The following is a 16,522-nucleotide window of genomic DNA, read 5'->3' on the forward strand; positions in this document are numbered from 1 at the left end:
GGAGGTTTAAACTCACCAGTGTGTGAGTGTAGTTGTAGCACAAATATAAATTCCGGACAAGTCCGGGTCGATTCACTGGGAGGTTTATTTAACAAAAGAATGGTTCATTCGGGTTGATTTATCCAAAGAGAGCTAAGTTTTCCTGATTGTGAAAAGGTTTTTTTTTTTTTTTGAATATTAAAAAGGTCTTGGGTTGAGGCGAGTTCAGAACCAATGCCTTATAAATCTCTTATAGTAATTTAAACAGCAATATTAATCTGAAATAAACAGAGGATCGTTTCGTAGTTATAATTCAAGATACGAATGATTCTTAGCTAAGCAACCCTCATACATGATATGATGGTTCTGGGTTAAGATATCACTGTAAATTTTATTATACTAGAGACTATGATTTGATTGTCTGAGCTTGGGTATATCTCATCTCCAATTCTAGCAACTTTCATACATGGCATGAGAGTTCTAAGTTAGGATGATGACCCAATCCAAACTCACAAAATCATTTATACACTCAACTCGAGTTTAACTCAGATAAATCTTGCATTCATCGAGGTTTGGCTTATCTTGAGATTCAAGAACATTGGACACTGTCCTCGCCTTAACCCAAGATTAGATTTAGCTACTCATTTCCATTTTTAAAATAAATTGGCAGGAATTTAAATGACGGGAATTAAAAGACAGTATTTAAAAGACTATTTTTTAACCGACCATATAGGCGGTATATAATTTAAAGACAATAATTGAAAGACTATTTTGACCGACCATATAGGCGGTATATAATTGAAAGATAATAATTGAAATTGCAAGAATTTAAAGGCAGAAATTAACCGACCATTTAGGCGGTGGATAATGAAGTAACAATAAATGACATAAGAATTTAAATAAGAAAAAGAAGAAGTAAGATTTGCAAGAGAAAATAAAAAAGAACAAGAGCAATTAAAACAACTAAAATTTCATTCAAGAATAATCCCCTCTTACAAGTGCACCTAAGTGCTCTATTTATAGGCTAAAAGATGTAATGGAAACCACTTAATTATATAATTTAATAATACAAAATATCTAATTGATGATGTAAGCAATGATGTCATTTTAACCATGATGTAAGCAATGATGTCATCTTATCCCATGATGTAAGCGATGATGTCATCCTATCCCATGATGTAAGCGATGATGTCATCATATCCCATGATGTAAGCGATGATGTCATCCTATCCCATGATGTAAGCGATGATGTCATCCTATTTGTGGGACTTGGGCTTTTCATATTTTTGGGCTTTGGGTCTTCTTTGTGTTGGGCTTGAGCTTGGGCTTGGGCTTGGGCCTTCCTTGTGTTGGGCTTGAGCTTGGGCTTAGGCTTGTCTTATGTTGGATTCTATTTGATTGTTGGGCCAAGTGCACATGAAACATCCTCTAGACTCCATAGTTGGCCCATGATTTTGAGCAACAATAATGGGTAATCCAACGTCTTCGATTTATGCCCCTAATTAATTGTAGAAGACAGCTTTCTTGCTTCATCCTGTAATAATATATAATGCAAATAATTATTTATTTTAAGCATAATTATAAAGCCAAAATAGGGATATAATTCATTAGGATATAGGAAATATTGACCCTTATCACACCCCCCAACTTGAATATTGCTAGTCCCTTAGCAATTAGATTATACACCAGCCATGATCTAATCGCAATACTTGCATGAATATAAAAATTTCAAATTTGAAACCAAAATGCGTAGAGTAGAACATTCAAAATAAGTCGAACATTCAAAATTAGATTTATGGTTAAAGGTCATACAATCTTAGGAATGGCAATCAGGATGATCAATACACAGATTTACTCCCTCGAAGTTTTGACTTTAAACCTTACTATGGATTTTCTCTCTAATAAAACGATTCCTCAGGTGTACACACAAAGGGGTGCACCGTTATAAGAGTAAATGTATAACAAGTTCAAACTCGGTGTCATCCCAAATACAAAGAACGTATTTTTATGAAAGAACAGGGAAATTAACATAGCTTCATGACTGGAATAATGCCATAGATAAATAACTTCTGAATTTAAACAGAATTCCCTACTCCGAACTCGAATCTTGAGATCACATGATTTATAGCATCAAGAGAGGCCAAACTAGGTTGTAATGGGGCTATGAGGTTAATACGGGTTGTCAAAGAAAAGGGTAAAGTGTGCAAATGGTGTGTCAGGATTTTTTTTTTTTTTTTTTTTTTTTTTTTTTTTGGCACTAATCTCAAATTAGACATATTTTTTTTTCTTCAGCATTTATTTTGAAACACTCATGCTGAAAAGCTAAGAGAACTTTCTTTTTTTTTTTTTTTTTTTTTTCTCTTTTTTTTTTTATATGAAAATACCGAGATAGACTGATTCCTAGAAACACACCAGGTTAGACAAACTTCATATGGTTACAGGTTTAGACGAAGGTAAGGAAAGAAATTGTGCTAAGAACAGCTCAAATGGGCTAGTAATGGAGGTTAATGTAAAGAAAGAAAAAGGTTAATAGGCCCAAATTGAAAGAAATTGCTCTCCCTATCATACTTCTATAAAACAATGTTACTCAGTCAACTAATTCAGAGTTTGAAACCAGCCAAATTCATCCGCTATCATACTAGACATTCAAAGCTAATTGATGCTTTGAAGCTATTGAAAAGATGAGATAAACAATAAAGCATATTTAGAGTAAGTGTTATTTCACTCAGAAGTAACGATTATCAGGCTCAAACACTCACTCGGGTAATAGTCTTTACTTCTGTTGAGGGATCATGCAGTGTGCTAATCAGCTAATTACCATTGCCTTTGACTTTATGACAGATAAACCAATTTCTAATTATTGAACACCCGATGCATGCAAATCATCTATTCTAATTCCATACATATACGTTTTCAAATAAGAAATTAATGCATTCATGATTCATATTGCAAATTCAACTGGCTATCAGTGTACAATTCCAAAGCTTTAGGGATAGCATTATTTAAAGCACACACATTTTTTTTTTTTTTTTTTTTTTTTTTTTTTTAATTCACACAAAACTACAAGCATGCAATTGCAAATTCACAGTTAAACATAGACCAGATAATTCATAAATATACCTTACTCCCCCCAACTTGAATTGCAGTAATAAAATAGGGTTGTTAGGAATACCTGTAACTCCATAAGTCCATAGATTTACTGTGAACTGCTAAAACTCAAACAAACAAATGAGCATACCATATATATATATATATTTTTATATTTTCACACCAAAATAAAAATTTCATACAAGTCATAAGATAAACAGAATGCGTCTCAAGAGTACAAAGTACTCCTTACTCAGCCATCTTATCATAGACTCGCCTAACAACATTCCACAGTTTTTTTTTATTTTTTTTTTTATTTTTATTTTTTTTTATTTTTAAGAACACAAGAAAAGAAATTTTGTACAAGTCATAGGAGATGCGTCTCAAGAGTACAAAAAGTACTCCTTACTCAGCCATCTTATCATAGACTTGCCTTACAGGGATAATTCTAAATTAATCGAACCTTTTTGCCGCTTGTTTTTGATTGCCTTAGACCAATCTATCTGAGGCTCATAAGGATCGTGTTGTGGAACATAAGTATGTAATTTCTCTAGCAGCTCCTCGACGGTGGATGCAGAAATAAGAATCTTTCTTGCTGAAGGAGAAATGAACTGTTGGTCCACAGCCTGATCAATAAAAGAGAGCAACCCATCGAAAAAATGGTTAACATTTAAAAGTCCAATGGGTTTGGTATGCAGATTGCTCTTGGCCCAAGAGATTATACAGAAGATTTCTTCAAGTGTACCAAAACCTCCTGGTAAAGCGATGAAAGCGTCTGACTGATAAATCTTACAAGCCATGCGCTCAGACATAGAAGTCGTTTCTACAAGTTGACCGCGTGTAATCCCAGAAATACGTGGTTCAGCCAAAGGGATTGGCATTACACCTACCACATATGATTTTCCAAAAAGTGCAGCTTGTGAAACATAACCATTCAACCCACGATTTCCCCCTCCATATACCAAATTAATCTTTTTCTCTCCTAATTTTTGGCCTAGTTCGCTTGCTGCAAGTGCGTAACAAATATCACTCCCAAGTTGAGAGCCACAAAGTACACATATGGTTTTGATTCGACGAACTAACTGGCCTTCCATGTTTGTTTCTTTTGTATGCCCTGGAAAGAGGTTTGGCGATCAAAAGTAGCTATACAACAATTCAACAAGAAATAAATACAAACAAAAATCATGCGTATGTACAAGTAGTTGTGATTGTGGCTCACATCTTCCTCTGGTTTTACGTCCAGAAACGGCTTAAACACTTTCTATGAAGCGAGGATAAGCTTCCCATCCAATTTTCTTATAGATTGGCAAACAGGGTCGTTTTTAGTCAGATTCCCAAGACTATAGCGTTGGTGGTCACTTATGAACTGGGTCCATAAAGCAAGAAGTTCTCTTTGCACTATTCCACATGGATGCGTCTCAAGAGTCAATCGGATATCATCCAATGACTCCTTACTCAGTCCATCCTTTATGAAACTAATTTTATCTTCTCGATTTACGGACGTAAACCCCACAGATTTGCATCGAGTGTTACAGGTCCAACGAGCACACTTGTGACAACCATTCACTCTTTTAGCTCTTCGTTTCTTTGCAAAACTACTCTTCCCTAAGCCCGGGAAGTGCTTAAAACTAGGTGAAGTTTCGCCAGCTAATCGAACTTTTGCTTCGATCAGCCAACGAATATCTTCAGGGATGTTATTACGCATCAATATCCTAAGTCTTTCACACCTACCAATATAAATTTGTTTCAAATCATTCATTGGGAGAGATGGATAGTACTTGCGGATTTTTGATAGTTGAAGATCCATTTTTTTTTTTTTTTAAATCAAAAGACAACTATAATAAGAGAAAAGTAGAAACTATAAATCTTACAAAATGAACGAAAATACCTGATCGAAGAACAACACGAAGGAGAGGAAACTGAGCTTGCTTGCAGAAGTGTGGTTTGGCTCATACAGATATGGAGTCTCTTATAGAGCAATGGGTGTCACTATTCTATACTTGGCTCGAGGCACGCCATAATTGTAGGGTCAGGCGCGTCTATTTTTTTCAATGCTCGGTGCCTCATTTTTCAACATTTGGCAGTGCGCCTCTTCCTTTATAGGACAGTGTGATTGCACTGCCCGAGAAAATGGCCGCCACCAGCGCCAATTTTGTCTCTCTCAATTCAATTTTTTTTTTATTATATATATATATATTTTTTCTTTTTTTTGTTTTTTTGGTTTTTTTTTTTTTTTTTTGAAATATATATATATTTTTTTAGTTTTTATTTTTATTTATTTTTTTATTTATTTTTAATTTTTGGGGTTAGTTAAAATTTTTTTTTTTTTAGGTGCTTAATAAAATCATATATACCACACAAAGTATTATTATCGAGTCAAACAAAATTACTTGCACAATAGATTAAATTCAAACACCAATAAATTCCTAAGTACACCTTACCCCCCAACTTGAATTGCGCATTGTCCTCAATCGGCAATAAAAGGATAGAGGATAGGCATACCTGGCGATCTTCAATGCATGAACTCGTATGCAAAAATTTTTATTTAGATTGCACACAGAGAAACACTATTTAAGTAATGCAGAAAAGAAACAAATTTTTATATACTTTTTTTTTTTTTTTTTTTTTTTTTTTTTTTTTCAAATCTAGAAACATCCATTTAACCTAAATGGAAAGGTGGTCTTTTAACGTCAGATTCCCAGACGAATGTGTTCCTAAAGGTCACTCAACCATTGATGGTGGATCACCCAACTCCACCATTTCTTCATTTCCTTCAACAAGTTCTTTCTCAGCTATGCCTAGATATGGTTTCAGCCTTTGACCATTCACTTTAAAACATTGTCCAGACTCTTTGATTTCAATTTCTATTGCCCCATATTCTGATATGGTCTTGATTGTATAGGGTCCTGTCCATTTTGATCTCAACTTCCCTGGGAACAAATGAAGCCTTGAGTTGTAGAGAAGCACCTGCTGACCAACATGAAATTTTTTTCTGTTGATGTGTTGGTCATGCAACTTTTTCATATGCAACTTAGACAATTTGGCATTTTCAAATGCCTCATCCCTAAGTTCTTCAAGTTCATTAAGTTGTAATTTCCTATTAAGGCTCACTTCTGTTGATTCCTCATTAATCTTCCTAATGGCCCAGTAGGCTTTGTGCTCTATTTCAACTGGTAAATGACATGGCTTGCCATATACCAACCTGTAGGGAGACATGCCTAGAATGGTCTTGTAAGCAGTTCTATAGGCCCAAAGTGCATCAATCAACCTCAAGGACCAATCCTTGCGATTAGAATTGACTGTTTTCTCTAAAATCCTTTTTATCTCCCTATTGGCCAATTCAGCTTGGCCATTGGTTTGAGGGTGATATGGGGTTGCAACCTTGTGGACTACTCCATATTTTCTCATTAATTCAGCCACTGGTTTGTTGCAGAAATGAGAACCTCCATCACTTATGATGGCCCTAGGCATTCCAAACCTACTAAAAATATTTTCTTTCAAAAACTTCATTACAACCCGATGATCGTTTGTTCTTGTTGGGATTGCTTCTACCCACTTGGACACATAGTCAACAGCTAACAAGATGTACTCGTGTCCACCTGAATTAACAAATGGTCCCATGAAGTCTATTCCCCAACAATCAAAAATTTCTAACACCTGAATGGGTTGCAAGGGCATCATATTCCTCTTGGTTAGGCTTCCTAGCCTTTGGCATCTATCACATGAACTACAGAACTGATGCACATCTCTAAACATGGTAGGCCAAAAGAATCCACTTTGTAAGATCTTGGCCAATGTTTTTCTTGTGGAGAAATGACCTCCACAAGCAAGAGTATGACAAAAATTCAAAACACTCTGTTGCTCATGCTCGGGGATGCACCTTCTTAAAATTTGGTCAGCACAATACTTAAATAAGTAAGGGTCATCCCAGAAATAAGTCCTAACCTTCCTAAAGAATTTTTGTTTATCTAGCTTGGTCCAATGATTTGGAATTAGACCGGTGGCTAGATAGTTGGCCAGATCTGCATACCATGGTGTAACAGAGGTTGAGGTATCATTGATAAGGAAGAGTTGTTCATCTGGAAAGGTGTCCCTGATTGGTTCCTTGTCTAGATTAAGGTCTTGGCATGGAAGTCTAGACAAATGGTCTGCCACCACATTTTCTACTCCCTTTTTATCTTTGATTTCTATGTTGAATTCTTGGAGTAACAAAATCCACCTAATAAGACGCGGTTTGGCGTCTTGTTTGGTGAGCAAGTATTTCAAAGCAGCATGGTCAGTGAAAACAATGACCAATGACCCCACCAGATATGATCTGAACTTCTCTAATGCAAACACTACTGCCAATAATTCCTTCTCAGTTGTTGTGTAATTCTTTTGCGCTTCATTGAGGGTTTTACTGGCATAGTAGATGACATAAGGTTTTTTATCTTTTCTTTGCCCTAGGACTGCTCCTACAGCATAATCACTTGCATCACACATGAGTTCAAAGGGCAATGACCAATCTGGTGGTTGAATAATGGGGGCTGAGATGAGAGCATTTCTTAACCTCTCAAAAGAGGTTTGACAAGATGATGTCCACTCAAATGGAACATCTTGGGAGAGCAAATTACACAGAGGCCGGGCTATGCTGCTAAAAGATGCTATGAATCTCCTATAGAACCCAGCATGCCCAAGGAAAGACCTGATGTCCTTAACACTCTTAGGGACTGGTAATTTTTGGATGGCTTCAACTTTGGCTTTGTCCACCTCCATTCCCTTAGCAGAGACAATATGCCCTAGGACTATACCTTGTTTGACCATGAAATGACATTTTTCCCAGTTAAGCACAAGGTGGGTTTCTTCACAACGAGCTAGAACTCTCTCTAAATTCTCTAAACATGCCTCAAAACTAGCTCCATAGACAGAGAAATCATCCATAAAAACCTCCACAATGTGTTCTGTCATCTCACTAAAAATACTCATCACACACCTTTGGAAGGTGGCAGGGGCATTGCATAGTCCAAAAGGCATACGTCTATAGGCAAATGTCCCAAATGGACATGTGAAAGTGGTCTTTTCCTGGTCCTCTAGGGCAATGTCAATCTGGTTATATCCTGAATAACCATCAAGGAAACAATAGAATGCTTGTCCAGCTATTCTTTCAAGGACTTGGTCCAAGAACGGCAATGGAAAATGGTCTTTTCTAGTCATTGCATTGAGTTTTCTGTAATCAATGCACACTCTCCATCCGGTTTGGATGCGAGTAGGGATCAACTCATTCTTTTCATTTCTCACCACTGTGACTCCAGACCTTTTTGGGACCACTTGAGTGGGGCTGACCCACTTTGAATCAGAGATGGGGTATATAATACCCGCATCCAGCAACTTTAGCACTTCTTTCCTAACCACCTCTTTCATGTTAGGATTGAGTCTCCTCTGCATTTGCCTAACAGGTTTAGCATCCTCCTCTAGAAATATCCTATGAGTGCAAGTCAAAGGACTAATTCCATGCAAGTCTGAGATGGTCCAACCTAAGGCTTTTTTATGAGCTCTCAGAATGTTTATCAGCTGAATTTCCTGTTGGGATGTCAAACTTGAAGAGATGACTACGGGGAGTGTGTTCTCATCACCTAGAAATGCATATTTTAACTCACTTGGCAAAGGTTTCATTTCAGGTGTGGGTGAGGTATTATCAGATTGTGACTCCTCATTGTTCAGAGAACCCAATGGTTCTGATTTGGGAATCCATTGAGCCACAGGCATTGCTTCTTCCTCCCTAGTGTTCTCTAATTCTTTTAACTTTCTCTCTTCTTGATCTTCTTCCATAGATTTGTTCAAAAATTCTTTTGCAAAATAGTCCTCAGCTAATGTTTGAACCAAATCTACTTCCTCCACCTCATTCTCAGCTATGTGTTGTTTGGAAACTCTAAAGATATTCATCTCTACAGTCATGTTTCCAAATGATAACTTAAGTATTCCATTCCTACAATTAATTATGGCATTTGAAGTTGCTAGGAATGGTCTACCAAGAATGACTGGAACAGGGGGTTGAGGGCCTTGATGGGGTTGTGTGTCCAAGACTATAAAATCAACAGGGAAGTAAAATTTGTCCACCTGCACTAATACATCCTCCACTATCCCCCTAGGGACTTTGATTGACCTATCAGCAAGCTGTAGGGTAACTCTTGTTGGCTTGAGTTCTCCTAAGCCCAGTTGCTGATATACACTATAAGGAAGCAAATTGACACTTGCTCCTAGATCTAAGAGTGCTTGGTCCACCCTCTGGCTTCCAATTATGCAAGAAATGGTTGGGCTACCAGGGTCTTTGTACTTAGGAGGTGTTTTAAGTTGCAGGATGGAACTCACCTGTTCGGTTAAGAATGCTTTCTCCTTGATGTTGATCTTTCTTTTAACAGTACACAAGTCTTTTAAGAATTTTGCATAAGATGGTGTCTGTTTGATTGCATCAAGTAGAGGAATGTTAATCCTCACCTGCTTGAACACTTCATAAATATCAGCATTTTGTTTTTCCCTCTTTGTTTGAGTAAGTCTTTGAGGGAATGGTGGTGCAGGGTTGCTCTTGAATTCTTCCACCTTATTTTTTTCTTTATCTTCCTTTTTTTTGTTTTCAAGTTTTTCCTCCAAAGCTGGAGCATTGTCATTTTTTATATTTTCATTTTGTTCTTCTTCTTGTGCATTAGGTTGGTTTGTCCTAGGGTCATCTGGTTTGTCAATTATTTTTCCATTCCTAAGGACAGTGACTGCTTGCACCTGCTCATGATTATAGTTCCCACTATTTGATGATTCCACTTGATTTGTTTGCCTCACGGGGTTGGGATTTGGTTGAGAAGGGAATTTCCCAGGTTCTCTCACAGTCAAAGTTTGAGTTAGCTTAGTTAGCTGACTCCTCATGTCCTCAATTGCCCTATTTGTTTGCTCTTGGAATTTTGCTACCTGAGCATTGTTCCCCATCTGCCCTTGCATAAATTGTTGTAGAGTATCCTCTAGGGATCTCTTATGCGGTGGCTGATATGAGCCAGATGGTCCTTGGTTAGGTTGGTAGGGCTGTGGCTGAGGTTGTGGCTGTGGTTGTGAGGGAAATGGTTGGTGTGGCTGAGGTGCTGAGTCATTTCTCCAAGAGAAATTTGGGTGGTTCCTAGAATTTGGATGGTAGGTATTTGAGTTTGGGTTGTACCCTTGATAATTTCCACCCTGGTTCTGATTTTGGTATATCCTACCCTCTGTTTGCCTTGGTTGTGAGTTTGAAGTTTGGCCATACAACACTTCTTTGAAAGCAGGGAGAGTTGGACACTCCTCTGTTCTATGGCTATTGGCTTCACACACTACACAATGCACCTCTACCTCATTGATAGCCTTCATTTTTTTCATCTCCAATTCTTCCATTTTCTTTGTCAACAGAGCTAATCTAGCACTGATGTCATCAGTTTCATTTAATTGGAGTTTTCCCTTTGGTTGTGGATTGTATTGGTCTCTCAAATCTCCCATGGTTAATGGCCCAACTTCCCAATTTCTAGAGTTTTCAGCTACATGGTCAAAGTATGCAACAGCCTCTTCAGGAGTTTTTTCATAAAAGTCACCATTACACATGGTGGACACCAGCATTTTCAAATTAGGAGTTAAGGCATTAAAGAAGAAACTAACTACCCGCCATTGTTCAAAGGCATGGTGTGGGCAAGAATGCAAGAGGTCTTTGAAACGTTCCCAAGTTTGAGCAAATGTTTCATTTGGTTTACAGACGAAATTCATCATTTGCCTTTGGAGTGATGCTGTTCTATTAGCTGGGAAGTATTTTTTTAGAAATTTTGTTTGCATCTCCCTCCAAGTTCCTATTGATCTAGGCTCTAGAGTCCCTAACCACATTTTTGCTTTATCTTTGAGTGAGAACGGGAAGAGTTTTAGTCTAACAGTGTCCTCGTGAATATTTTGATCCCCACAGGTACCACATACCTCTTCAAAATCCCTCATGTGTGTATATGGATTTTCAGAATCCATACCATGAAATGTGGGGAGCATTTGTATGGTACCTGGTTTAAGGACAAATCGATGATGGTTTATTGGTAGGATTATGCAAGAGGGAGTGGTTTGCCTTGGAGGGTTCAAATAATCCCTGAGAGGTTTAATCTCATCAACATCATGTTCTCCATGATCACTCCCGTGAGCAGATAGGTTTTCATTTTGTTGAGACATTATGGATTGTAAAAGTGATATTTCAGTCTCTGATAAAGAATCTATAGAATGGTTTAACTGATGGCTTAAGATTCTACCAGATCTAAGTCTCATACAATTTGAATAATATGCAAACAGTTAAAAAAAAAAAAAAAAAAAAAATTATTAAGAACAAAGTTACCCGTGGAGTGAATTTTTTTCTTCTGCTCAACTTCCCCGGCAACGGCGCCAAAATTTGGCTGCACTCCTCACCCTACAATTTAAATAGCGTTAATCAGTTTTGGATGTTCAGTGTTGAAATGGTGAGGAGGTTTAAACTCACCAGTGTGTGAGTGTAGTTGTAGCACAAATATAAATTCCGGACAAGTCCGGGTCGATTCACTGGGAGGTTTATTTAACAAAAGAATGGTTCATTCGGGTTGATTTATCCAAAGAGAGCTAAGTTTTCCTGATTGTGAAAAGGTTTTTTTTTTTTTTTGAATATTAAAAAGGTCTTGGGTTGAGGCGAGTTCAGAACCAATGCCTTATAAATCTCTTATAGTAATTTAAACAGCAATATTAATCTGAAATAAACAGAGGATCGTTTCGTAGTTATAATTCAAGATACGAATGATTCTTAGCTAAGCAACCCTCATACATGATATGATGGTTCTGGGTTAAGATATCACTGTAAATTTTATTATACTAGAGACTATGATTTGATTGTCTGAGCTTGGGTATATCTCATCTCCAATTCTAGCAACTTTCATACATGGCATGAGAGTTCTAAGTTAGGATGATGACCCAATCCAAACTCACAAAATCATTTATACACTCAACTCGAGTTTAACTCAGATAAATCTTGCATTCATCGAGGTTTGGCTTATCTTGAGATTCAAGAACATTGGACACTGTCCTCGCCTTAACCCAAGATTAGATTTAGCTACTCATTTCCATTTTTAAAATAAATTGGCAGGAATTTAAATGACGGGAATTAAAAGACAGTATTTAAAAGACTATTTTTTAACCGACCATATAGGCGGTATATAATTTAAAGACAATAATTGAAAGACTATTTTGACCGACCATATAGGCGGTATATAATTGAAAGATAATAATTGAAATTGCAAGAATTTAAAGGCAGAAATTAACCGACCATTTAGGCGGTGGATAATGAAGTAACAATAAATGACATAAGAATTTAAATAAGAAAAAGAAGAAGTAAGATTTGCAAGAGAAAATAAAAAAGAACAAGAGCAATTAAAACAACTAAAATTTCATTCAAGAATAATCCCCTCTTACAAGTGCACCTAAGTGCTCTATTTATAGGCTAAAAGATGTAATGGAAACCACTTAATTATATAATTTAATAATACAAAATATCTAATTGATGATGTAAGCAATGATGTCATTTTAACCATGATGTAAGCAATGATGTCATCTTATCCCATGATGTAAGCGATGATGTCATCCTATCCCATGATGTAAGCGATGATGTCATCATATCCCATGATGTAAGCGATGATGTCATCCTATCCCATGATGTAAGCGATGATGTCATCCTATTTGTGGGACTTGGGCTTTTCATATTTTTGGGCTTTGGGTCTTCTTTGTGTTGGGCTTGAGCTTGGGCTTGGGCTTGGGCCTTCCTTGTGTTGGGCTTGAGCTTGGGCTTAGGCTTGTCTTATGTTGGATTCTATTTGATTGTTGGGCCAAGTGCACATGAAACATCCTCTAGACTCCATAGTTGGCCCATGATTTTGAGCAACAATAATGGGTAATCCAACGTCTTCGATTTATGCCCCTAATTAATTGTAGAAGACAGCTTTCTTGCTTCATCCTGTAATAATATATAATGCAAATAATTATTTATTTTAAGCATAATTATAAAGCCAAAATAGGGATATAATTCATTAGGATATAGGAAATATTGACCCTTATCAGTGGTCCTATAAGATGTTCTACTTCTACCTCTTCCCCAACCCGAAGGTGTTGAATGTTCTGACATCTATTTCGACAATTATATATATATGAAAAATAAAATTACATTAACATCAAAGTCATCATATTAAAAGTACAGGTACACAAATTATTAATATTCATATTTTAAAAATACAAAGGCTATTAATTAGCATGCACAAAAAAAAAAAAAAAAACTATCAGTCATCTTCTTCTATATATTCATCAATGTCTTCCTGGTCACTATCCTTGTCATCAGATAATATATCTTCCTCGTCTTCTTCTGAAACAGATTCTTCATCCACATCATTTTCTTCTTCCTAAACGATATTGGAGACATCAACTTCCTCTACTAGCCCATTATCATCTTGTAAAGTGCCTCCGAGATCAATATTTACATCAATTACAGGCCGTTGCAATATTTCATTCTCTTGAAAAGGCTCTTCCATGTTAGCTTCAGGAGCATTTATTGTACCTCGTGCCTTTGTTTTTGTAACGACCCGTTAGTGGGTCTAGGTGTTATGGGTATTTTAGTTTGCACATTAGAGTTGTTGCCTTTATTAATTAATTGTTGAAAATATTATATGCATTGGTAATGGGGAAAATTAATGAAAATAATATTTTTGTGGGAAGATAAATGTAAGTGGATCAATATCTTTGTGAGTATAAATAAAGTGTGTGGAAAAGCCTCAAACAAGATCAAGAACTGTCAATGAACTGTCAAAACAAGATTAAATGAGGGGGGGTTATGATGAAAACCGAACTTAAAAATGCTCAAGAATGAAACAAAGAGGAATTCCCGACCAACTAAAACGTAACCCGCTACAAACCCCAACTCCTTACCGCGGTAATCCCTGTCTCACTTATGAAAATAATCTGTTTGGTTTGATTCTACTCTTCTACAACCGTAAAAGATTAAATCAAAACGAGCAATCACTCATACAATAATATGTCGTTTCTTTCTAATCAAAGCCTTAACTGAGTACGTTAATTAAACCTATCCAAAGATCATGCATGCATTCACACAACCGCGTAAAAGAAACATACATAAAATTATAGAAGGAAAAGAAACAAAATCATCAATAAGAACATGAGAATCAAGTTCCAAACTAGATTCGACTACATGACTAAGACTCAAACCGGGCAAGGGGTACAAGAATGTAGCAGATTACAAGCGAATTAGCCTTCCATAGAAGCGGTGAAAATCCTCCAAAATCGGCCACCCTAATGCCTCTTTGCTAGCTCTTATTTGTAGGGTTTTGAAAAAGAAAAACCTAGGCTAAATGGGCTTAGGGATTGTTTATTATATATGGCCCATAATTTAATTAATTAAATAGGGCCCAATGGATTCTAAATTCACCCATAACCCATAATGAAGTATGGTTGCCTCTTTCAAACTCGATGTCCGTCCACTTTGCGAAGCCCACTTGCGCCTCTATCGAAATAGCTCAAATCTGCGGCCCAAATCTGCCAAATAAGAATAAAAATAGTGTAAAGCTCAATAAAATAAAATAAACACAAGACACATGAAATAACCTAAATAGAGTGCAATGAAGATGGAATAAGAAGGATAAATAATATAAAATATGCGTGCTATCAAATTCCCCCATACTTAGACTTTTGCACTCCTGGGCAAAACACTAAATGCTAACATTCACTCTTTCAAACAAAAAGGATGCGATGAATGCAAAATGAGAGGCATGGCAAGTTTTATAGGAATTCAACACTCAAAGATCATCTTTCTTACACTTCCTAGACAAACAAGTAGTATGGCAATTTCAGTTGGTAAGACGAGTCAAAATAAGCAGACCCTCATAGAATAAGAATATGCTCTCAAGTTCCTCAAATGCTATGCCTAACTCCACCCAATCATAATTCCACTACCAGATATGCTCATCTTCTAAATCTCCACTCTCAATGCTTTTTGCATGCAAATCAAAAAGACTTTTATTCATGGCTCTAACATGGTAAGGTGAAAAGGGATAGGAAGATAACAATGAAAAGTAAACCTTAGGAAGAAAGAAAACATTCAAGACAATCCAAGATCAATGAAGAACTATTAAGCAAGCAGAAAATAGAACCTTTTTTTTTTTTTTTTGGAATGGTGGGTGCGTTTTACGCTCCATCCCAACCTTTGTGAGTGCGTTTTACGCTCCATCTCACCTTAGCGAGTGCGTTTTACGCTCCATCTCACCTTGGCCTTTGGCCGTTCTATTTATTTTTCTTTTGATTCCAAAGGACTTGCTTAATATTTTGCCATAATCAAGGGATGCAATGAATGTTCTTTAACCTAAAGAAGGGAAAAAATCTTTTTTTTTTTTATGGGTATGGCGAGTAAAATGAAAAAATGCCTTAATCATCTTTTCACATGCTTGAGCACTGATAGCTTCAATAAAGATTCAAAACAAGCTCTAGAGTGATACCCATAATTAGTGAATGCACGCATAGCATAAGAAAGAACATGCATGAGCACAAATATCCTCACAAAGACTACCTCAATCAATCCACCAAGCCAAACTCATTTCCAATTTACTTGAAAGCCCAAAAAGATAAGATCGACTTTCTAAACATGCCAAATTCTTTCAAACTCAATTTGCCTCATTTTGTAAATTTTTTTTTTTTTAACTTCTATTATAAAACTCCCCCCACCCCCCCACACTCAAACATTACATTGTCCTCAATGTAAGCATGCAGCAAGAATCATGTATAGGACAAGTAAGAAAAGTAAGGAGAGAGAAACAGCCTGGTGGTATCAGGTTGGGGGAAGGTCTAAGAGAGATAGCTCCTCCACTGTGTGTTCTGTAAAGCCCTCGTAGAAATGTTTAAGCCTCTGCCCATTAATTGTGAATTTCTTCGTAGTTGACGCGTCCATAATCTCAACTGCACCATAAGGAAAAACATGAGTAACGACAAAAGGACCAACCCATCTAGAACGCAACTTACCAGGCATCAGCTTTAAGCGTGAATTGTAGAGGAGGACTTTATTGCCAATGTTGAACTCCTTCTTGGCAATCAATTTGTCGTGTGCAGCTTTGGTCTTTTCCTTGTAGATCCTGGAGTTCTCATATGCCGCTAACCTCAATTCCTCAAGCTCTTGTAATTGAAGCTTCCGCTTGGAACCAGCTTCTGTCATGTCCATGTTGCATTGCTTCACCGCCCAATAGGCCTTATGCTCGATCTCTACCGACAGATGACATGCTTTTCCAAAGACCAGTCGATATGGGGACATGCCGATCGGAGTCTTGTAGGTCGTGCGGTAGGCCCAAAGTGCATCTTCCAACCTTTGGCTCCAGTCTTTCCTGTTGGGCTAGACTGTCTTCTCTAGAATGTGCTTGATCTCTCTGTTTGA

General features: G+C 37.0%; 1 protein-coding gene across 1 annotated transcript; it reads right to left on the reverse strand.

Moving 5' to 3' along the window:
* Positions 1-15,925: 15,925 nt before the first annotated feature.
* Positions 15,926-16,312, reverse strand: LOC127799737 (uncharacterized). Its single transcript, XM_052333962.1, has 2 exons — positions 16,117-16,312; positions 15,926-16,053 (listed from the first exon to the last, which is right to left on the reverse strand). The coding sequence occupies exons 1-2, from the start codon at positions 16,310-16,312 to the stop codon at positions 15,926-15,928; spliced, it is 324 nt and encodes a 107-aa protein (XP_052189922.1).
* Positions 16,313-16,522: the final 210 nt, after the last annotated feature.

Source organism: Diospyros lotus, chromosome 4, assembly GCF_014633365.1.
Source record: "Diospyros lotus cultivar Yz01 chromosome 4, ASM1463336v1, whole genome shotgun sequence".
Taxonomy (NCBI): domain Eukaryota; kingdom Viridiplantae; phylum Streptophyta; class Magnoliopsida; order Ericales; family Ebenaceae; genus Diospyros; species Diospyros lotus.

Excerpts from the sequence above, each read along its gene's own strand:
- LOC127799737 (XM_052333962.1), bottom strand. The coding sequence starts at position 16,312 with ATGGACATGACAGAAGCTGGTTCCAAGCGGAAGCTTCAATTACAAGAG. Across the intron at positions 16,054-16,116 it reads ACGCTTAAAGCTGATGCCTG|TTGAGATTATGGACGCGTCA; the intron begins GTAAGTTGCGTT and ends CTTATGGTGCAG.